Source organism: Prionailurus viverrinus, chromosome E2 (assembly GCF_022837055.1).
Source record: "Prionailurus viverrinus isolate Anna chromosome E2, UM_Priviv_1.0, whole genome shotgun sequence".
Lineage (NCBI taxonomy): Eukaryota > Metazoa > Chordata > Mammalia > Carnivora > Felidae > Prionailurus > Prionailurus viverrinus.
In genome coordinates, this window is record NC_062575.1 from 3368149 (window position 1) to 3391682 (window position 23534).

At 55.2% G+C, this 23534-nt stretch overlaps 1 protein-coding gene across 1 annotated transcript; it reads right to left on the bottom strand.

Moving 5' to 3' along the window:
* Nucleotides 1-1008: 1008 nt before the first annotated feature.
* On the bottom strand, nucleotides 1009-8758 carry KMT5C (lysine methyltransferase 5C). The gene is made up of 9 exons (XM_047836180.1): nucleotides 8674-8758; nucleotides 6869-7107; nucleotides 6549-6714; nucleotides 6050-6159; nucleotides 5059-5222; nucleotides 4914-4933; nucleotides 2950-3086; nucleotides 2382-2557; nucleotides 1009-2209 (listed from the first exon to the last, which is right to left on the bottom strand). The coding sequence occupies exons 2-9, from the start codon at nucleotides 7105-7107 to the stop codon at nucleotides 1710-1712; spliced, it is 1512 nt and encodes a 503-aa protein (XP_047692136.1). The 5' UTR covers nucleotides 8674-8758; the 3' UTR covers nucleotides 1009-1709.
* Nucleotides 8759-23534: the final 14776 nt, after the last annotated feature.

Here is a 23534-nt window from a genome sequence, read left to right on the forward strand (position 1 = left end):
CGCTGGCCCCCAGGGGGACGTCTGGCAGCGTCTGGAGACATTTCTGTCACAACCGAGGGGGGTGCTACTGGCATCGGGTGGGCGGAGGCTGGCGGGGCAATGCCTCATCCTACAACCCAGAATGAGCGGGCTCTGCGTGGGCCTCCGACCACTTGGGTTCCAGACACTCTGGGGAAGCGAACCAAGGCTCCAAGCCCTCTCCCCCGAGAAGAGTGCACATGCGCACGTGCAGTTACTACACTTTACAACAGGATCTCTGGAAGTCTTGTAACCCCCCGCCCCGTGGTTGTCCATCCATCCATCCCGGAGGAGATTCCGGCTCTGCTGTGCTGCTGGTCTGGACGCCACAGTGAGGCACCCGCACTGCAGTCTGCCCTCCGCGCCCTCCTCGCCTTCCTCCTTTCAAACCAACAGCCTCAGTGGGAGTCAGACAGACAGGTGCTCTGTGAAAGAGAGGGATTCGAGGTAAACACGTCCCGCTCTGCCCTGCCCCCACCCCCACCCCCAGCGGCCTCTCCCTGCCCCTCTCGCCCTCCCTTCAGCCCCTGGCTGCTTCTGCCCCTCAGGTGTGAGGCCTCAGCTCTAGAACAGCGCCAGCCCTCGGAAGCAGGACGCGCTCACCGGTGGATAGCTGTCCCCATGTCTCAGGCACGGTGGCAGGGAGGAGGTGACCACGAAGGTGACGGTGGTGTTCCCTAAAGCCCCAGATCTGGAGCATCATCGCCCTGGTCCCACAGAGCCGGGCCTACCGAGAAGACACGGACGAGGCTATGGGGGCAGCTGGGCCCCACGTGACCGTGATCAAGTCACCCTACTTGCCGCACCTGTTACCTCATCTGAAGGAGAGGGGAGTCCGCGCACTCTTCACCAGCACCCTTCCAGCGGGGATGGGGTTCTCGCCTCTGTCCTCCGCCATCCTCGGGGCCATCCTATCGACCCTTCGCCCCTCCAAAGCTCCACAAACATCCCCTCGATACATAAATCAAAATGAAAAGCTACAAAGGACGCTGCTTATAACAAGGTTTTAATAAAATAAAAAGTTCAAGTGCTTTCAATCCCCCAACATACCCCGTTCTGGTGTGGGGGAGGGGAGGGACCCCCACACCCCAGTAGCACCAGGGACAGCACCATGAGAAAGATGAGGTCGCGTCCGGCCTCCCTGAGACCCACGGGGTGGTGAGGACGTGTCCCAGACATCCCTCCACCTTGCCCCCCCCACCTCAGACAGTCGCAGAGCTGAGCCCAAACCCACTCCCCTCTGCAGGGCAGTCTCTAGGGGGGGCCGCCCCCAGGTCAGTTCCACCGCCTCCTGAGGCCTGGGCTTCCGGGGAGACACCAAGGGGCGGCCCCCACCCCTTATGGCTTTGCTCCCTGGGCAGGAGGGGGGTAGGGAAGGGAACGGCTCCTGTAGTCCTGAGGTTGGAGTTGGGGATGGGGGTGGGGCAGCAGCGGCCAGGGCACCCAATGGGGCGGGGGCGGCTCAGGGGTCAGCAGTCACAAAGGGTCAGGGGTCAGATCCCTGGGTGTCTCCAAACCGACCCAGCCCCCAGCCCGGTAAGAACTGTGCTGGGGTCCAGGGCCAGCTCCCTCCCAGAGGTCCAAGAGCTCCTTCTAGAGGTCAGTGAGTCCCCGAGAACATGGGGCCGTGGGGGAGGGGGAACTAGGCAGGATCCCATCCTCTCCTGGCCTGGGGCCTCCCCTCCGGCCCATCACGGCCCGTCACCGTTGACGTCCAGGTCAATGGAGCCATGGCTGACCACCAGCCGCAGGCGCTTGGGTGGGGAGAAGGGGGCAAAGGCGAGGGCCTTCTTGGGGATGGGGGTGGGGCCTGGGGTCCCGGCAGGGGCAGGGGCGGGGGCAGCAGGTGGGGGCCGGGCCACCCGGCTCAGGTCCACGCGCACCACGTAAGGCAGCCCATAGCGCCGGGCCCAGTGCCAGTCCTGCTGAGGGGCCCAGTGGGCGCGGGGGGCCGGGCCCAGGGCCACCAGGGCCTCTGCCTGCAGGCAGCATCGGGGGCCACAGCCTCCCCACTGGTGCAGGGAGACGCGGGCAGCACGGAGAAGGGGGGGAGCTGGGGCCCTCCGGGGCTGGGGGCGTCGGCGTCTCCGGGGGCGCACCCGGGGCTGGGGCTGAGGCAGCCACTGGAGCCAGAGGGGCGAGGCGTCAGGGCGGGCGCCGCAGGGCAGGGGGCGTAGGGGCTGGCAGGCAGCTGTGGAGGGGGGAGGGGAGAGAAAGGGGTGGATGTGAGCAGGGCGACTGGCACGGGGCGGCGGGGGGGGGGGGGGTATGGGGGGAGGGGAGGGAGGGCGACGGAGGCACACGGTGGTCGGTGGTCGGGATGGACACAGGCTGGCAGGACAGGGTCCCCGCCCCGAGCTCACCACAGAACGGGTCCCGGAGCAGTGGGGACAGGTGGGCGCAGGCCCTGGGGCCCAGCCGGCCACCACCCTCCAGGCCCTGCTGCAGCCTCCGCTTGGTCTCCCGGAGCTCGTACTTGTCCAGCAGCCGCGGGGGCGCGGGTTCCCTGGGCCGCAGTCGGAAGGCCCCTTCGCCTCTCCTGTGGGCGGGCGGAAGGAGAGGAGGGAAGCGGGTCCTGAGGAGGCTCTTCGGGGGCACTGCGGTGTGCTCCTGCGGGGCCTCCCCACCTCCCTCCGTGTCCTCCCACCTCACCCCTCCTGGTCCCTCCCCCCTTCCCCTTGGTGGGGGCCCTCCCACCTCGCCTCTCTCTCTCTCTCTCTCTCTCTCTCTCTCTCTCTCTCTCTCTCGGGTGCCCTCCCCACCTCACCCTTCCTGGGTCCCTCCCCCCTTTCCCTTGGTGGGGGCCCTCCCACCTCACCCCTCTCGGGTGCCCTCCCCACCTCACCCTTGGTGGGGGCCCTCCCACCTCACCTCTCTTGGGTGCCCTCCCCACCTCACCCCTCCTGGGTCCCTCCCCACCTCACCCCTCACCTCTCACAGGTATAGCATTCACAGTGCTCATTCTTTTCACCAAAGAAGCCTTCGCCATAGAAGCAGGTTACCTCGTCCCCCGGCTCAATGTCCCGGAGTACCTTCACACAGGCTGCGTTCCCATCTGCGGGCACAAACTGGGGGCTGGGCTGCTCAGTGACCGGTCCTGGGGGCTGCCTGGCTCCACCTCACCCAGGACGAGTGTGATCCCAGGACGGGCAGGGGCCAGGGGCCAGGGGCCCCCAGGAGCTTCCAGGGCCTGCCCTCTCAACACGCTCCCCAACTTCCTGCCCGCGTGCTGGCCTCCGCCCTCCCCGCAGGATGATGATCTAACCTGAGGCAGTGTTGGCAGACAGCACCGCCTGCTCCCTCCTGCACCCTTCCTCCACTCCTCCCACAGGCCCCCACCCGCTCCCCACTCCCTGGCAGCCTGCACCTTGGCAGCGAGGTCCCAGCTCTGCCGGTCTCGCCGTCTCCCCCCTCCAGGTGCCTGTCCGCCCTGCGGCCCCAGCCCGGGATTGCTGCCCCCTGAGGCCACTCTTGCCTGTGCCTGTTCCTGCCTCGTGCTCCCCCTCTGGGAGGAGTGGACTCCCATCTCTCCCCCCACTCTAGCCTGACACACACCTGGGGGTGGCTCCGGCCACCCGCCCACTTCATCCCAGGCCAACTGGCCGGAGCCTCCGTGCACAGAGCCTCGCGTCCTTGCCCTCTGTATCCCCCAGACTCCATCCGGAGCCAACCTCTCACTCAGTGACACACCGGGTCACACGCCAGCCTCCGGCCCCTCCCTGTCCTGACAAGCCTCCAGCTCTTGAGCTGCCAGGGCTGTCTAAAAACCAAACCCCATTATTCACCCAGTGGGAGCACCCGTGGGGCAGACCTGAGCTCCTTTGTGGCACGCGAGGCCAGAGTCACCATGGCGACCGTGCCTCCTGGCCCTCCACTGAGAAGTGCCTGTCTGGGATGGCCTAGCACGCCTCAGTTTCTCCTCAACACCTTGGAAAGTCCTATTCCTCCTCAAGCGCCTGGCTCTAAACATCTGTGCGGCCTCCTGGTTCTGCACCGCTAGGTAAAAGACCGGTGCCTGGTGCCCGGGCCCTGAGGTGGCTGGCACCCGCCTCACCACAGAGCCTCTGTCACGAAGCCTTGCCCCGTTTCCTGTCCTACCCAGCACATTTTCCACCGTCAAATCCATGTCATGGGCCTACAGAGTCACAGAACACAAGAACCACGGGGGTGCACTTCACACCGGACCCTCGCCACCATCCCTGGAGACACATTCTCACCGTCTCCCACCCGAGAAGAGTAACTCAGGCTGGGGGCTGGGGGAGCCAGGACTCAAGCCCAGTTCTAACTCCAGAGCCCTGGTCGCACCTTGGGGCTCCGACAGACGGCGCAGTGAGGCCCACACCCAGCAGGATGCACACCCGAGGCCTTGCGAGACCCCTCTGCTTTCGGGCACTCTGTGCTCCACCACAGAGAACACGCAGCGGCTCTCCCTGCAAAGCTGCTTCTCCATCCTGCTCCCTCTGCCTGGAAGCCCTGCCTCCCAGAGTCTCATCCTCTGGGGCTCGCTCTGGCTTACCCCAGGCTTCTGGGGCTCAGCTCCCCTGTGTCCCGCTATGGCAGGTGCACAGCTGTGGCCAGTGGGCTCCAGGCGCGGGGGCACCTTCTGTCTCCCTGTCCACCACACTCCCCCCTCCAAGTGAACTCAGGTTCAGCGAGGGAAGAAGGCTGCCAGCAGGTGGCAACCTGAGATCCAGGGAGACTCGCCAGGGCCCCTTCCTCCCTGATCCCTGATCTCTGCAGATGCACACAAGGTTCCGGCCAGGGGCAGGAGGCAGCTGTACCAGGTGGGGAGACTCCGGGCAGTTTCTGGCTAGTCACAGACCCAAATGCCCCTCCCCGGGGCCCCCTTATGTCCCCCCAAGCCCACTCCTCAGTGGGGGTTCCCCAAGTCTCACCTTGCAGTTGGGTTTGCAGTCTGGAACATTGAGGGGAGGGCGGGGGAGAGAAGAAGAGACTCAAGTGAGCAGGGAGGTGAGTGGGCACCACCAGCCCCGGCCCCGCCCTGTCCTGGGCCGGCCCCAGCCCCGGCCAAGGCCCCACCGTGGTTTATGAAGGCGGCGGGGCCCAGCCACAGCTGTGCGCTGCGCTTGCGGGTGGAGTACATGATGCTGAAGTCGTTCTCGCCGGCCCTCAGCAGCCCCTCGTCAGCCTCCCGCAGCTCCGCGATGCAGCCCACCAGCAGTTCTAGCTTCTCGTTCTTCTTCCTGCAGAAAGGCCAGGCCAGGCCAGGCCGCCGTCTGAGCAGCGCCTCCCCAAGCCCCAGCTGGGCCACCAGGGGGCCTCCTGCCTGTGCCACCTTGGTCCGCCTCCCAGATTTCTCAAGTCCACCCCCCCCCACCGCCTCCACAGCTGCCTGGGGGGTCTCCTGGCTCCGGGTCCTTGGAACGGGATGGCCCAGTCCCACGTGGACCCAGGCGTCACTCAGGCTCTCCTCTCATGACCAACTCCCCTTGGGCCCTGCACAGTAGTCCTTCTGCCTGGACTCCCGTGAACTCACCACAAGCTGCCACCCCCCACCCCCACGCTTCACCAGACCCTCCAGTGGGTCTGTGCTTAGGCCTGGTTCCCAAGAACACTCAAAGTTCCCTGGTGGCTCCCAAAGCACCAAGCAACTGTGGTCAGCACCTGCGGGTTTACTCGGCTACCGCCTGCCTTCTCTCGGCACTGAGATCAGTGGGCAGGGTCCATCTTGCTCACTGGCCTGTCCCTTACCCGGCGGTGCTGGCTACGCAGCAGGGACCCCATCGGCACGAGGGCTGCCACAGTCCTGCACACAAGGTCAGTGATTTCCTAGCAGCCCCCGGAAGCCTGGGGTCGCATGGGGGTTCTTACCCCCATCGGCTCTGCTGTGGGGGAAGAATGTCTCTGGGACTAGGCCTGGCCTCCTTCGTCTCAGCAGAAAACTGTCTCTTCCCACCCCTGAACAAAGACATCTTCCTGGCCTCAACGCCAGAGGTATCCCCCCTGATCTCCAGGGGTCTCCTCTCCCAGCAGCCTCTGGAGCCCGCGGCTGTGAGTTTGGCCCTCTTACCAAGCTCTGGTAGACACAATCTTGGCTCCATTTGTCTCCATAGAATAGCGTGTACAGGGCAGGATGGTAAAGCCGCTTTCAGGCAGGAAGGCTCGGAGGTAGCGATAGATCTGGGGGAGGTGACGGGGTGGGCGGGGTGAGGAGGTGGGGCAGCCTCGTCCTCAGCCCTCTCTCTCCTGGGTTCTAGTCCTGCTCTGCCACTGACCCGCTGTGTGGCCTTGGGGAACTCACTTCCCCTCTCGGGACCTCAGTTTCTTCATCTGTCAAATGAAGAGGTTGTACTCCATCTCAGAGGGCCCCCCAACTCTCCTAGGATTCTCTGAGCCTCGTCTCAGATGGCCCCAACAGCTAGGAAGTTAGGGAGGCTGGTGGGGGGGTGGGCTTTGCAGAGGGACTGGGGTTCCAGAGGTCTGCCTGCCACAGCGAAGGATCCAGGACAGGCCGAGGTGACAGGGAGGACGTGTGGGCTGAGGGTGGGGGAAGGGAGGGGTGCCCTCACGTGGGTCTTGAGGGCAGCCTCCTGCCGCGGGCCCCGGCTCTGGAAGTAGTGGGCCATCCAGCCTCCCAGCGTCAGGGCCCGGTACGCAGCCTCCAGGTCCCGCTGCTTCAGGAAGGCCTCCAGCGCTGAGCGCAGGTGGTGCTGTCGCCGCAGGGGGGGCACGGGGCTGGGGGAGAGGGCATGCCTGGGTCCCAGGGCCTTGGCCTAATCCATCCGGGCCTTCCCGGGCCCTGCCCCCACCCCCACTTGGGGCTGCAGGGGCCGTGGAGGCAGGGGAGGGGTCCCGGAGCCCTGGGGCCACCCTGTCCCAGGCCGCTCACCTGACGTTCATCTTATGGGTGCGGAAGCCGAGGTAGGGGTCCAGGACAAGGCTGGTGGCAAGGTCGTCATTCTCACACAGCTCTCTGGCTGTCACTCTGTCAGGTCCCATGGTGCCCCGCGGACCATGCTGCCTCTGGCCAAGAGTCGGGGGCACAATGCAGGGGCAGGGGCGGCGCCCCGGGAAGGGCCGTTTGTGAGCTGCGCAGGATTTGGCAAGCGTTTCGGTCTCCAGTCTCATCTACAAATCGGGGAGGAAAGCAGTGCTGACTTCACAGGGCTCTCGGTGCAGACAGAATGCAACAAGTACTTGTGACAGTGGAGAAGCCCCCAAAGAAATATCAGTCAATGTCAGTCGGTATCACGCTCTGGAGCAGACACAAATCCCCCAGCCACACACGACCACCCTCTGTGCACACCCACACACTCACGCGCAGATCCCCTCATGCCCCCATACACCACAAACACACACACACACACACACACACACACACGCATGCACGCATGTCCCTACTGGCCCAGGGAAGGCTGATTAATTGGCAGTCAGGGATAACCCTAAAGGCTTAGCCCTGCGGAGGCGGGAGTCAGGGGGAACCCATCCCCACCTCCAGCCCTCACCAAGGAAAAATCCAAGACTTCCCACCCCACTGGGACAGACTGTTCCTCCACCCACCCTCACTCTTCCGGGCTTCAGCCTCCACCTCCCTCCCACCCACCCCCATCCCCACTCCCCCAGCAGCCTTTGGGAATCATCAGGAAGCTCTCGGTGAAGCCCCAGGCAGCCTGGAGGGGGGTGAGGGGAGGGAGAGTGGAGGAAGGATCCCAGCACCTGCTCCCTCTCCAAGGATTCCGGGGGAGGGGGGGCTCCAAGGACAAAGCAGGGAAGGGGGGAGAGGAAAGGAATGACACGGAGAGGCAGAACAGGTCCATAAAAAGGGGAGAAAGAAGGGAATCAGCAAAAGGAAAGAAAACAAGACCCCTAACCCGGCCTACGGATGGCCTGCTGGGCATCCGCACCACAGTGTGTCAGGGAGAGTCCATGGGGGACCGCAAGGAAGGGGGAGCTGAAGGGAGATCAGGAGCTAGAGCTGCGGGAAAGGGGGTCTGGAAAAGACAGGAAGGCTGGGGATACATAAAGAGGGGGCGCTGCGAGAGGGCGCTGGGACAGGGCGGAAGCTGCAGGGAGGTATGTGGGTAAAGACAAAATGCAGATTGCACGGAGGGGAGCTGGGGCAAAGAAGGGCCGGGGGTGCCAGCTGGAGACACGGGGCGGCGGGAAGGCCTGGGGATCCAGGGATGACCCCAGGAAAGCCAGGGTGGAGACCTAGAGTCGAGGGCAGGTCCCGAGAAGGTGAAGGGGGGCCGAAGGGTCCAGAACGGGGCTTGGAGAAGCAGAGAAGGGGCAGGTAGGCATCCAGGGAGCAGCGAGCCTGGGTCCAGGGAGGGACCTGGGTAGGCAGTGAGGGGTCCAGAAGCAGGGGCTGAGGTCCGCGGTGGTGGTCCCGGGACAGGGGCCTGGGCACGCAGTGAGATCCAGGGAGGGGAGTGCAGAGCCCGCGGGCTACCCCAGGGGTCCGGTTAGGCCCGGGAGTGCAGGGAGGGGCCTGGGTGAGCAAGCACAGGGAAGGGGCTGGGCGCCGAGAGCAGCCGGGGGCCCGCCAAAGGGCCAGGAGACGTGGGCGCCTGGACACGAGGAGGGGCCGGGCAGGGCGGGGGACGGTCGGGGCTGGGGGCGACCGGGAGCCAAGGCGGCGCGGGGTGGGGGCCGAGAGGGGGCTCAGAGGTCGGGCCCCGCGCCACCCCTCACCCGCTTCTCCTCCTCCTCCTCCTCCTGAGGCACCCGCGCCGCCGCCGCCACCACCTCCCACTGCCTGCTCCGGCTCTCGTCAGACACGGTCGCCGCGCCTCCCGTCTGCCCCGCTGGGTCCGCCCCGCCACGGCCAGGGGGAGCTCCCATTGGCCGAAGCCACCGCCACTCCTGAGGGGCTGTGGCGCTCGCGCCGCTCCCATTGGTGGAGTCCAACTCGGCCCCTCCCCGCCTGCCCCCACCATCGGCGCCCCCACGAAACCCTGCTCCGCCCGCGCCGCTGCCAAGCGCCGCCAACTGCAGCTAATGGCTCCCGTAGCTGTCCTTCCGCCGCTGCCATGGAGACCGGCCCCGCCCACGGCCCGGAGTCGGCGTCCCCATTGGCCGAAAGCGTCGTGGCTCCCGGCAAAACTCGGGTTTAGGTCAGGTTATTCAGGTCCAAGCGGGGAGGGGGCGGGCTCTGCCCGTGCATAGCCCGCGTGTGACTGGCTGGCCTTGGAATAGCTCGTCCTTCAATAGGCGAAGGCGCCCGCCCATCACCGTAGAGTCGAGCCTGGCCTATTCTTTCTCCCGCGAACCCTTTGGGAACAGCGGGAAGAAAGCTGGGGCGGGCGCGCGGGTTCTTCCGTCGACCCCGCCCGGCCTGCGGTTGCCGAGGCAACAAAACTTTATTGACAGCCCGGCCGGGCTACAAAGGGCGCCTCTCTGTCCCTCCCTGCGGGACAACCTTCCTGGCCCCGAATACCCCGTCTAGTTCCGTGAGCACCCACGAGAGCTCTGTGGGGGTGAACGGGTCGGAAAGGAGGAGCCTGACAAGTAGGGGCTTTGGAGAAGTCTCCCATGAGGCAACCCCCTCCCCCAGTTGGGATCACCCCCCTGGCTCCAATCCTGGAGGCATACATAATTAGCGATTTATCGTAATTACGCCCAGAATAACAAGCTCCGCACTTGGAGCAGGCGGGCTTTGTTCTTTTTGCTCACTGCTGTGTATCTTGTGCGCTTAGAACAATGCCTGGCACGGAGTAGGTGCTTCAGTAGGTACTGAATGAATGAATGCAGGCATGACCGGCCAGTGAGGATGACGCTGACGGTTTCCGCGTCGCTCTGTGATGTTGGGGAGGTGGCCTGCCCTCTCTGTTTATGCCCCGGTCCTGAGGCACCCCCCCCCCACACACAGGCACACCCCTACCCCTAAGGATGGCCCAAGTTTCAGAGGAGAGAAACAGCAGGCACGCAGAAAGGACTCTAAAAAACTCAGCTCTCCGGAAAAGTCCTATCAGTATGTCTGAATCTTAGTACAGCTCTTCTTTTCGCGGGTGTCCACTCCAGAGGAACGCTGGCAAATGTGAACGAAAAGATAAGCTCCCAACAGTTGCGCTGGGGGGAGGGGGTACTGGAAACGGCTTAAATGTCCATCCGATGAAGAATGGATAACGGGATCGTGGCACTTTCATTCAGGAGAACGCCATGCAGCAGTGGAAGGGAATGAGCGCTCTGTAGCTCGGCCTGACAACCCCAACACCTTCTGCTAGTTGCAGAAGTCTGTAGAGTCGAATGTAGGAAGTTTTAAAACCCATAAAACAGGGACTGTGTGTGGAGATGTGTTTTAAATGTATATAAACGTGCACGGGCATGAGAAAAGGAGGGGAAAGCCCTATTGGTGACCCCTGCAGGTGGGGCCGATGGACTGCAATCAGGAAAGCTACAGGGGACATTGATATTTGCACTTTTTTTTTTTTTAAAGCCCAGAGGTGAAACCATGAGTGCACTCTATCACTATCTGTTCTTCTTCTGTGTGTGAAAAATATTTCGTAATACAAATAAAATTTTGACTCGCCAATTCCATTCCAGGGTTTTAGTCTAAGGAAATAACTGACAAGCATTAAGATATTTATATACAAATATGTTTGTTTCGCCTCGGTGTTGTTTAAAACGCAGAAAGAGGGGCGCCTGGGTGGCGCAGTCGGTTAAGCGTCCGACTTCGGCTCAGGTCACGATCTCAAGGTGCGTGAGTTCGAGCCCCGCGTCAGGCTCTGGGCTGATGGCTCAGAGCCTGGAGCCTGTTTCCGATTCTGTGTCTCCCTCTCTCTCTGCCCCTCCCCCGTTCATGCTCTGTCTCTCTCTGTCCCAAAAATAAATAAATGTTGAAAAAAAAATTTTTTTTTAAAAACGCAGAAAGAGGGGCGCCTGGGTGGCTCAGTCGGTTAAGCCTCCGACTTCGGCTCAGGTCACGATCTCAAGGTGCGTGAGCTCGACCCCTGCGTCGGGCTCTGTGCTGACAGCTCAGAGCCTGGAGCCTGCTTCCCAGTCTGTGTCTCCCCCTCTCTCTCTGCTCCTCCCCTGCTCCTGCTCTGTCTCTCTCTGTCTCAAAAATAAATAAAAACATTTAAAAATTTTTTTTAGATTAAAAAAATTAAACACAGAAAGATAGGAAAAGCTTTACTGTTTAACAATAGAAGATTGGACCACTTACAGCATATCTGCCAGTGGAATAAGCAACAGTTACTGGGCTGTTGGCACATGCCGGTAACTTTGTAAATAGCCCTGCCAGGGAGGGGCTGTTACTACCCGCATTTTACAGATGAGCAAACTGAGGCTTACAGAGGGGATTTAACTGGCCATCAGACACCAGGGCTTTATTTCTCAACCTCTGGGCTACATTGCCCAGATAGGATCCAGCCGGTTCTCAACGTTTAGAATGAATGAATGAAGCACAGATACATGCTACTACATAGATGGACCCTGAAAACAGGCTAGGGGCGCCTGGGTGGCTTAGTTGGTTAAGCGTCTGAGTTCGAGCCCCCCGTCTGGCTCTGCGCCGTCTGCTTGGGATTCTCTCCCTCTCTCTGTGCCCCTCCCCTGCTCGTGCTCTCTCTCTCTCTCAAAGTAAATAAATAAACTTAAAAAAAAAGAAAAGAAAAAAGAAAACTCACTAGGTAAAAGGAGCCAGACACAAAAATTCACATATGGAAGAATTCCATTTCTAGGAAATATCCAGAAGAGGTAAATCCATAGACACAGAAAGCAGATTCATGATGACTTCCAGGGGCTGGGGTGGGGGGGGGGGGAGAATGGGGGAGGGACTAATAATAGCGGTGGGTCTTCCTTTTTGGATGAAGAGGTTCTGGATCCAGAGAATGGTGCTGGTTGCAGAACACCGTGCGTGTACAGAAAGCCATTGACTTGCACACTTCAAAATGGTGGAAATGGTAAACTTGATGTTAAGTGTATTTTACTACCGAAAGAGAGACAGAAACAGAGAAAGAGACAGAGAGGCAGAGACAGAGAGAGACAGAGAGAGGGAGAGAAATAATCATCTAGGGAATATTGTGAAGCCGTACATTCGAAGTCTCAGCCTCCGGAAGGCCCGGTTGAATATTTAGTCAAGGTGCCCAAATGCCTGCTGCCCAAAGTGTGGCCTATGTACCAGCGTCATCAAGCAAGACCACGTGGGTGCTTGGTGGGAATGAAGAATCTCGGGCCACATCCCAGAACTCCTAAAGCAGAACCACCCAGACCAGTGACTGGAATGCTCTGGAATGTTTGAGAAGCATGCTTTAGAACACACCTTTGCAGGGGCACCTGGGTGGCTCAGTTGGTTAAACATCTGACTCTTGGGGCGCCTGGGTGGCGCAGTCGGTTAAGCGTCCGACTTCAGCCAGGTCACGATCTCTCGGTCCGTGAGTTCGAGCCCCGCGTCGGGCTCTGGGCTGATGGCTCAGAGCCTGGAGCCTGTTTCCGATTCTGTGTCTCCCTCTCTCTCTGCCCCTCCCCCGTTCATGCTCTGTCTCTCTCTGTCCCAAAAATAAATAAACGTTGAAAAAAAATTAAAAAAAAAAATCTGACTCTTGATTTTGGCTCAGGTCATGATCTCAGAGTGGTGAGTTCGAGCCCCGCATTGGGCTCAGTGCTGACAGTGCAGAGCCTGCTTGGGATTCTGTCTCTCCCTCCCTCTCTCTCTCTCTCTCTCCCTCTGCCCTCTCCCATGCTAGCATGCTATCTCTCTCTCTAAAAAACAAAAACAAAAACAGGAAAAAGCAGTAAATTCAGGAAGATCATATTTTGAGGGGCAAGGGATATCTATTTATATGTATATTTAAAATAAATGATTGGGGTGAGAATGTGGAGAAAAGGCAACCCTTGTGCCCGTTGATGGGAATGTAAGTTGGTGCAGCCACTATCGAAAAGAATATGGTGGTTCCTTAAGAAATTAAAAATAGAGGGGCGCCTGGGTGGCTCAGTCGGTTGAATGTCCGACTTCAGCTCAGGTCATGATCTTGAAGTTCGTGGTTTGGGAGGCCTGCGTCTGTCCGGCTCTGTGCTGACAGCTCAGAGCCTGGAGCCTGCTTCACATTCTGTGTCTCCCCTCTCTCTGCCTCTCTCCTGCTTGCTCTCTGTCTCTCTGTTCCTCAAAAAAATGAATAAACATTAAAAAATTAAAAAAAATTAGAAATAGAATTACCACGTTGTCCCTCAATCCCATTTCTGGATATATATCCAAAGACAATGGTCACTGTTGCAAAGAGATATCTGCACTGCCATGTTTACTGCAGGATTATTCACCACGGCCAAGACGTGGAAACCACCTAAGTGTCCGTCAAGGGATCAACGACAAAAGAAAATGTAGGGCATATATATATAATGGAATATTATTCAGCTGTGAGGAAGGAGGAAATCCTAACACGGACAACACTGGAAGGCATTATCCTGAATAAGATAACGTAGGCACGAGAAAACAAATACTGCACGATCTCATATGTATGTGGAATCTAAAAAAAGTCGGACTCCTAGAAGCAGAGAGTGGAAGGGTGGTCACCGGAGGCAGTGGTGGGGGAGAGGGTGGAGAAAAGGGGAGAGGTTGGACAAAGTGCACATGAGCTGAATAGGTGACTCAAGTTCACAATACCATATTGTGGTACTTGAAGCTTGCAGACAGTAGGTCATAGATCATTAGCCTTCTCACCACACGCACAAAGGGTAACTGTGAGGTGACGGACGTGTTAATTAGCTTGATTGTGGGGATCACTTCGCAGTGTGTTCGTATGTCAAATAATCCTATTGTACACCTTGACTGTATACGCTTTTTGTTTGTTAATCACACTTCAATAAAGCTGGAGAAACGTAAATGATGGGGGGGAAGCTGTCTCTCAGTTTTCAAGTATTACTTGTGTAAGAACAAAATGTATAAAATGATAGAATAAATATGAGTATTATATACTGTATGTTACTTCATGAATACCTCTATCTACATATATACATATGTATATGTGTATGTATATGCACACACACATCTATATCTATCTAATATCATCCTCCTCCTCCTCCTCAAAATTCTGCAATGAAATCACACCTTGGCAGTCAGCCTCCATGGTGACCCCCGGGGACCCAGTCTCCCCCACTGGAATTCACAGCCTTGAGCTCCTGCTTCCACAGTGAACAGGGCTGAGCTGGTGTAATGGAAAGTGTATTGTGTAAAAATGATGATGTGTCCAAGGCTAGGTCATCACAGACATTCTGGCTTCCATCCCCGCTATCTCTGAGATTGCTCCTTGGGGAGAACCCAGAGAGGTTATCAAGGCCACCTTGTGGAGAAGACAATGTGGCAAGGAACTGAAGCCTTGTGTCAATAGCCAGCGAAGAACTGAGGCTTCCTGCCAACAGTTTGACGGTCATGTGAGTGAGCCAGCCTGGAAACGATCCTCCTATCTCCAGACAGTGCTCTGTCTACGTCTTGATTACAACCTGAAGAGCCAACCAGCTGAGCTGCTCCTGGATTCTGGACCCACAGAAACTGCGAGATGACAAATCCTTATCGCTGTTTTATGCCACTATAGTATATTGATACACCCCTAGATTTAAATCCAACATTCTTTGTTTTTTTAATTTTTTTTTTACATTTATTTATTTTTGAGAGACAGAGGGAGACAGAGCATCAGCAGGGGAGGGGCAGAGAGAGACGGAAAGAGGGAGACACAGAATCCGAAGCAGGCTGCAGGCTCTGAACTGTCAGCACAGAGCCCGATGCGGGGCTGGAACCCACAAACCATGAGATCGTGACCGGAGCTGAAGTTGGATGCTCAACTGACTGAGCCACCCAGGCGCTGCTAAAATCCAACAGTCTCACAATGGCCCCCCCGTTGTTCCTCTCATCTTCATTATCAACTATTCTCTGAATCGCTCACTCTGTTATAATCCCATTGGCCTCCTTGATGGAAGCAAGGCCTTTCCTTGCCGTCCTGTCTGCTAGGAGATCTACCCCCCACAACTGTCTGCAGGGCTCACTCTCTCGCCTGCTTCAGGTGTTTGCTCAAATGTCACCTCCTCGAGGTCACCGTCCCTAATGGTTCTGGCTGGAAGAGCCCAACTACCCCAGTCATTCCCTGACTCTGCTCTATTGCTTTATAGCCCCAGGACCAGCTACATAATAATTTTTGGGTCCCAGAGCAAAATGAAAATGCAGAGCCCTTGTTCAAAAATTGCTAAGCGTTTCAGGACAGTCACAATGAAGCACTCAACCCACGTGAGGCCCTGAGCCACTATACAACTCACATGCCTACAAAACAAGCATTGCCTAGCACCTAGCCCTGCCTGACATTATACATCTCTTTGTTTATTTGTTCGTTGTCTTTCTTCCCAGCTAGAACATGAGCTCTAGGAGGGCAGGGACCCTTGTTTTGTTCACAGCTGAGTTTCCAACGTCAAGGGCATTGCCTGGCACATCACTGGCATTCGATACAGATTTAACGAATAAACAAATAAAAACAATGAAAGAAGCCTGTCCCTGAAGGAGAGAGAGTACCTCAGAAGAGGACCCATGGAATGGGAGAACATTTTTCCAAATCATATATCTGATAAAAGGTTTGTAACCTAGAATATATATAGAATATTTGGCACGCCTGTCTGGCTCAGTTGGTGCAGCATATGACTCTTAATCTCCGGGTCGCGAGTTCAAGCTCCACGTTGGGCGTGGAGCCTACTAAAAAAAAAAAAAGAAAGAAAGAAAGAAAGAAAAAGAAAAAAACAATACTTAGAACTCAGGGTGCCTGGCTGGCTCAGTCAGTGAAGCATGCAACTCTTGATCTTGGGGTTGTGAGTTGGAGCCCCATGTGGGTGTAGAGATTACTTACAAGCAAAAACTTAAAAAAAAAAAAAAAAGAAGAAGGAAACAAGAAAAACTTGTACGTGGATGTTTATTACAGCATTATCCATAATAGCCAAAAGGTAGAACTAACTAGATAATATCTAGAACCAACTTGACAATATCTATCAACTCATAAATGAATAAACAAAATGTGAAAGGAAATTCTGACACACTTTACAACATGCATGAACCTTGAAAACAGTTTCCTAAATGAAATAAGCCAGACACACACACACACAAACAAATATTATATGATTCCACTAATATGAGGTATCTGAAATAGTCAAAGCTGTAGAAACAGGAAGTAGAATTTTGGCTGCCAGGGGCTAAGGGAGGGGAAGTGGGGAGTTACTGGTTAATGGGTATAAAGTTTCTGTTTGAGATGATGAAAAAATCCTGGAGACAGATGGTTGTGATGGTTGCACAACACCGTGAATGTACACTTAAAATTGTGAAAGGGCAAAATTTATGTTAGGTATATTTAACCACAATAAAAAATTTAGAGAAAACCCATGTTTAATGGTGAAACATCGAAAGCTCTTTATTTGAAGTCGAGAACAAGACAGGGATGTCCCCTTACCACTGCATTCTGTGCTGTTCTGAGTAAGGCAAGTAAAAGAAAAAAAAAGTGTAAGAATTGAAGAGAAAGAAATAAAACTGCCATTAATCACAGATATGATTGTGTATCTAGAAGATCCAAAAGAAGCTCCTGATAAAATGTCAGAATTAATGACGGAATCTAGAAAGGTTGCTGGATACAAAACCAATATACAAATATCAACTGTACATTTTTTTACCTGTGGGTTGGAGGTGCCCAAGACCACCCAAAGTTTAGAAATTCACTAGGACTCATGGAGCTCAGCACAGAGTTGTATTCATGGCTAAACTTTATTACAAGAATGTAGGATCATGAGGGGGAAAAGTCACAGGCTGAGACTGGAGGAAATCACATGCAGGTTTCCTCATTCTCTCTTCCTCTCATGAGGATCATACAGAACTCACTCTTTCCCCAAACAAAAGTGCAGCACAATGTGCATGCTGTTTTTGCCCAAGGAAGCCCATCAGAGACTCAGCACCCAAGGTTTTATTAACGACTGATCATGTAGGCACCTTCTGCCTAGCACATACCAAAATTCCAGACTCCCAGAAAGAAAGCGGGAATTCAGCATTAACCACATGGTTTGCACAAGCCAGGCACAGTGAGCCCCTCAGAATATTTCAGCAATCAAGTCCCCAGACACCAGCCCAAGGCAAACTTGCAAGCAGGATAGCTGATTTGGATGGATCCGCTTTGTTAACCATTTTCTGTACAACTAACAAAATTTTAAAATAAAAATTTAAGTAAATATGACTCCCAATATTTATAAATATCCAGCAAGGGGAAATAAATCTAACAAAATATGTGCAAAACCTCTTCCAGAAAACCTGTAAAACCTTATTTAGAGACCTGAAGGAAAATCTAAAACAGGGAGATATATACCATGTTCATGGACTGGGAATGAGTGGGATGGAAGATTTAAGGAGAATGAAGAATGTTTGGGTGGGGCACCTGGGTGGCTCAGTCAGTTGAGTGTCTAACTCTTGATTCCAACTCAGGTCATGACCTCACGGATCATGAGATCAAGCCTCACGTTGGGCTCTGCACTGACAGCAAGGAGCCTGGTTGGGATTCTCCTCTCCCTCTCTTTCTACTGCTGTCCACCCTCAAAATAAATAAATAGGGGCACCTAGGTGGCTCAGTCAGTTGAGTGTCCAACTTCGGCTCAGGTCATGATCACACGGTCTGTGGGTTTGAGCCCCGTATTGGGTTCTGCGCTGACAGCTCAGAGCCTGGAGCCTCCTTCGGATTCTGTGTCTTCTTCTCTCTCTGCCCCTCCCCCACTTATGCTCTGTCTCTGTTCTCCGTCTCTCTCTCAAAAATAAGTAAACATTGGGGCGCCTGGGTGGCTCAGTTGGTTAAGCGACCGACTTTGGCTCAGGTCATGATCTTGCAGTTTGTGAGTTCTAGCCCCGTGTTGGGCTCTGTGCTGACAGAGCCTGGAGCCTAATTCAGATTCTACCTCTCCCCGTCTCTCTACCCCTCCCCTGCTCACACTCTGTGTCTCTCTGTCTCTCAATAATAAATAAACGTTAAAAAAATGTTTTTTAAATAAGGAAACATTTAAAACATTAAATAAATAAGTAAACTTAAGAAAAATGTTTGGATGTTTGGGTCATTCTTTTTCCACCTTCCTTTCCTCTCCCAATGTGGAGGTGGTGGCGGTGGGAACAAAGAGGTGGGCAGAAGTGACAGCTCAACAGATCTGCATATTTGCTCAATAGCACCAATCTCAACCATGTCAGTGATTGTAACTATCTCCTTATAGCTTTGTTTCCTACAGAGATAAAAACCTCTGGATGAATGGATGCATGGGTGGGTGGATGGATGGGGAGAGAGAGAGAGAGGGAGAGAGACTGAGAGAGAGAGGTGTGTGTGCGCGCAGGGGGTTGAATCGATGATATGGTAAAACAGTGACACCCCCAAAGACATCTGCAGTTCCCAGAACGTGGGTATTACTTTTTGTGGTAAGAGATAGGGTTAAGGTAAGGGTTTTGAAAGGAGGACCTTATCCTGGATTATCCTAGGTTTGTGGGAATATTTTACAGCAGCCACAGAAAGCTACTATAGACAGCTGATTAAGTGGATTGGATCGGTGGGAAAGTGGGTGGTTAAACTGATGGATGGATTGTAGAATAAACGGGAAGAGGGAATTGACAGAATGGCTCAAAGAATGAAAGAACATATAGTTGGGGGGTTATGCCTGGGTGGCTCAGTCGGTTAAGCGTCTGACTGTTGGTTGCGGCTCAGGTCATGATCTCACAGTTCATGGGTTTGAAGCTTGGGCTCACAGAACCTCGGGCTCTGTGGTGACGGTGTGGAGCCTGCTTGGGGTTCTCTCTCCCTCTCTCTCTGACCCTCCCCCTCCCCCCTCAACATAAATAGATAAACTTTGAAAAGAAAAAAAAAGAACACAGAGTTGGATGAATGGAGAGCTGAATGGATGGATGGAGCTTGGAGAGCTGGAAGAATATCTAAACAAATGATATTTGGACAGATAGGCAGGTGGGTGGGTGGGAGGGCGAATACCTAGTTGGATAAATGCATAAAGGCAAGAACGTATGCACAGATGAACAGACGGGGCAGGTGGAAGTTTGGACGGGTGTCTGAGGAGGGAGCCTGGCATGTGGGAAAGAACAACATTTTAGGGTCAGACAGACCTATGGTCTGGCCCCAGCTCCTTCAGTCTGTTGCTCAGCGACATCGGGTAAGTATGGCAGCCAAGGTGGATCTCCCTCGAAGAAAGATCTTGATCAACTGTGACGAGTGCCTTGGGAGGACAGCCCCCAGCTGCCCTAAGTCACTATTTTGTTTGGATCCAGGTCGTGTTCTCTTCTGGCAGCCCCCAACCACGACTAATCATCAGGGGTGGGGTTGGGATGGGGGGGAAGGAGGGTACTAGGGCCTGGCCACTCCCACCCAATGTGGGCTCCTCTAATATGATCTTTTTCTTTTTTAATTGAGCTAAAATTCACATACCACGACATTCGCCGCTTCAACCGTCATTGTAAAGAGTATAATTCAGTGGCATTTAGTACACACTATTTTGCAACCGTGTCTTCTCTATGCGGTTTCACATGTTTATCACCCCAAAAAGAAGTGATTAAGCAATCACTCCCCATTTGCCCCTCCCTCCAGCCCCTGGTAAACACCAACCTACTTTCTGTTTCTAGGGATCTGGGAGGAGAAATCCTTGCCCCTCCCCTCCCCTGTTGGCTGGCTGAGATTTCTCAGAGCTGAAATCCTGAACGTGGGGCGCCTGGGTGCTCAGTCGGTTAAGCGTCGGACTTCGGCTCAGGTCACGATCTCATCGTTTATGAGTTCGAGCCCCACGTCGGGCTCTGTGCCGACAGCTCGGAGCCTGGAGCCTGCTTCGGATTCTGTGTCTCCCTCTCTCTCTGTCCCTCCCCTGCTCACGCTCTGTCTCTGTCTCTCTCAAAAATAAATAAACATTAAAAAAAAAGAAAAAAGAAATACTGAACGCAACTTGGAGGACCCGACAGCATTAGCACCTAATTGTAGACAGCACTGTGGCAGAAGGGGACTCTCACAGACTCACTCCCGAACCCTCACAAGCATGTGACCGGGCACCATTATGATCCTTTTGCTTTGACAGATGAGGTCTCTTGGTCTGGCAGCTTCCCCGGTCTAGGAAAAAACAATCCTCAGCACCAACTAGAAGCAGTTTCCTAAACTCGAAAGTGCAATGTCATTCTCACCCAGAGGAAGGCCACGTGCAGCCTTTTCCCCTCAGCCAAGCCTGGCTAGCACTCGTTTCCGGAAGGATCCAGAATAGTCCAGGACCCCCAGCCTGCAAGCGGACAGTGGGAGGGGCCTATTTGCAAGTTGAACGTAGCCCACCGGGCTTGAGGTGCCCCACTCCTGTCCACTCAGCAGATGTCCTGAAGATGTCACACAGCCACCATGGGGACACCAGTAAGCCCGGCTTCTGTGCCAGTCCGGGGAGGTGCAGAGAGGTGGCTACTGGGGCCCAGAGTGGGGAAAAGTGTTGCCTTGGGTCACCTGGAGGTTAGCATCTTGGAGAGACGAGTGGGAATCAGGCACAGGCAGGGCTGGGGCATGGAGTGGGGACAGAGAGTTACCAGCAGAGTGGACACCAGGTAGCATTCGGTCCTCCCTCCCAGGTGCTCCTTCAGCATAGCGTCCACTAGGGCGCACGTCACCTGCACACAGGGAGCCCCTTGAGGGCAGGGGCTGGATCGGATTCATTCCTGAGAGCCCAGGGACTTCAGGGGAATGTTCACTGAGTGAATGAGCGAGTGAACAAAGGATTCAGGAGGAAGATACTGAGTCAGTGGTTGGAACAGCCACCGCCTCCCCCCAGCAGGAGAGGCACTTGGGGCGTGGGGCAGGGTGGGACCTTGTTAGTTTCATGCCACCAGTTTTTCTCTGCTTGTGCACTGCGGTCTCTCTAGTGTCCGGAACAGCGGCTGGCACACAGTGGGTCCTCGATCAATATTTGCTCAGTGGCAAACACACACACACACACACACACACACACACACAAAACCAGCAACAACCAACCGCCCCCCCCCCCAGGAACTCTGATCCCCCTCCTGCCATGGGCAGCTATGCTATACCCCCAGGAGAAGCAGCCCCGCACCCAGCAATAAGCAGAGCAAAGGCTGACCACGCCTCTTTTTTCCTCTCTTTGATCCGCACACAAACTCTCAGATAAAGGCAATGCTGACCGCAGCTGCCTCTTAGAAACACAAACCTGTCAGATGCTGTTCTGAGCACCTTAAGCGGACTGACACGCAGATCCCGCCCCCCGGGACTCTGAAGTCGGCACTCTCATGATCCCCATTTCACAGATGAGGAGGCTGAGGTGCGGAGAGACAGGCCATTTGCCCAGGTCACGCCGACAGCAAGAAGCAGAGGCGGGGATACAAACTCAGTGGTAAACAACAAACATTTAACCTAATACGTTTTAAAGACCTGGTTGGCTTTATCAGGTGGCTGATGAATGGGGCAGCGTCCCATCTAGCAAGTAGAGGGGAGCTCCGGCTCCCGCTACGGGAAAAGAAAGGTTTTTAAAGGTAGCTAGGGGGTGGAAACAAAAATTATTAGCAAAGAATGCATCGTTTTAGGCAAGGTTGTCCTCCTAAGGGGGATCAAAGAGTCTATCAGTAAATTTCCTAGTGCTAACCAGGAAACTCCAGGTTGACTAGTTAAATGTTACCACCTGGGGTCGGGGGCAGGGAGGCTAAGCCTGCACCTGGGTTGGGTATTGAGCCTTGGTTTGTTGACTTCGGCCCTTTGCATAAGTGACTCCATTTTGGACCTGCGTTTTTGTTTGTTTGATGTTTTAATGTTTATTTATTTTTAAGAGAGAGAGAGAGAGAGAGCGCCCGAGCATGAGCGGGGGAGGGGCAGAGAGAGAGGGAGACACAGAATCGGAACCAGGCTCTGCGCTGTCAGCCCACGGCCCGACACAGGGCTCGAACCCAAGAACCATGAGATCATGACCTGAGCCGAAGTCGGACGCCCGACCGACTGAGCCACCCAGGCGCCCTTAACATGTCTACATATTAATCTCCAGGACACGTGACTATGGTACCTTACACGCAAAAAGGACTTTGCGCACATGATTCAGTTAAGGGCTTTGAGGTAAGATTATCCTGGATTATGTGGATGAGCCCAGTGCAGTCATGGGGTCGTCAGAGTCGGAGAAGGGGACGTGATGACAGAGCAGACGTTGGAACGAGGTGCTCTGCAGATGGAGAAAGGGGCCACAAGCCAAGGGGTGTAGCTGCCTATGGAGGCTGGAAAAGGCAGGAAAATGGACTCTCCCCCGGAGCCTCCGGAGGAACCAGCCGCGCTGATGCCTTCTGACCTCCAGACCTGTGAGCTACCAAATTTGTGTTGTCCTGAGCCCCTAAATTTGTGGCGCTTTGTGACAGCAGACATTGGAAGCTCATACAGGCAGTCAGCTCTTCAGGGGGCAGAGATGGGATTCGAACTCAAGCCTGGCCGAGTTGAACGCTCCGGGCTGTCTCTTGGAAGTGCGAAGCTTGGAATTATTCCAGATTTTTCCCCCCTCAGGGTCACGGGGCAGTGCCTGGCACTCAGATGTGTCAATGGTTTTTATTATTGCACCTCCTTCCTGTCTGCACAGTGTCCGTTCCTCCATCTGCTCTGCTCAAGAACCTTCCATGGCTCCCCATTACCCTCAGGATAATGTCCAGGCCCTTTATGGCAATGGAGAACTTTGGGGCCTGGCTCATGTCTCCTAGTGGGTCTACACTGTACAACCCAGCAGACAAAGGCACTTGACTCTCACGGGCTAGGTCTCAGGGGCCACCTGGACTCTACTGAGGAAGCCTTCCTGAAGCTTGAAAACTTGCACACAGCCTCCTTCTACGTATCGCTTGTGAGAATCTCCCGACCTTCCCTCACAGCCAGAACACTCTGGACACCATTTCTAGTCAGCACCCCCTCCTCCGGGGACCACCGTACCCTGTGTTACCTTCATTATCGTACCCGTATCCTCCTTTTCGGGTCCCAGTGTGCCTGCCCTCCAGCCGGAAAAGCCACCGTGGCCAGGGGCGCACTCTCCATGGGTTGATGGCTTCTGGCCTCGAGGAATGTTCTGTCTGTCTCACCTGTGCTCTGGAGGAAGCCAACAGCCTGAAGTTCCAGCGGCTGGGGCCCTGGAAACACAACAGTACCAGCAAGAAAAGGGGGGTCTCAGACTCTTAAGTCCACAAAGACGCAGGGTCAGTGGAATACTATTTGGCCACAGAAAGGGATGCGGCGTTGACGTGCGCTACAACGTGGACAAAACTCAAAAAACATAGGAAATGTCCAGAATTGACAAATCCATAGGGACAGAAAGCCATCTGCTTGTGGCCAGGGGCTGAGGACAGGAGGTGATGGCGAGGGCCTACGCTTGATGCGTGGAGAGTTTTCTTCCGGGGCAGTGAAAAAGTTCTGGAACTAGATAGAAGTGGGGGTTGCACAACCTTGGGAATGTACCAAACGCGACTGAATGGTTCACTGTAAGATGGTTAATTTTATGTTTTGTGAATTTTACCTCAAATTGAACAAAAAGAGGTGGGGTGCTGAGGGAGAAGAGAGCTGGAACTTCTGGGTCTGAGG

What these genes read in the sequence shown, in the direction of transcription:
- KMT5C (XM_047836180.1), bottom strand. Translation starts at nt 7,107, where the DNA reads ATGAGACTGGAGACCGAAACGCTTGCCAAATCCTGCGCAGCTCACAAA. An exon ending in ACTGCAAACCCAACTGCAAG is followed by an intron (nt 3,087 to 4,913) that starts GTGAGACTTGGG and finishes CCCAGCCCCCAG; the next exon opens with TTTGTGCCCGCAGATGGGAA. An exon ending in GAATGCTATACCTGTGAGAG is followed by an intron (nt 2,558 to 2,949) that starts GTGAGGGGTGAG and finishes GCCCGCCCACAG; the next exon opens with GAGAGGCGAAGGGGCCTTCC.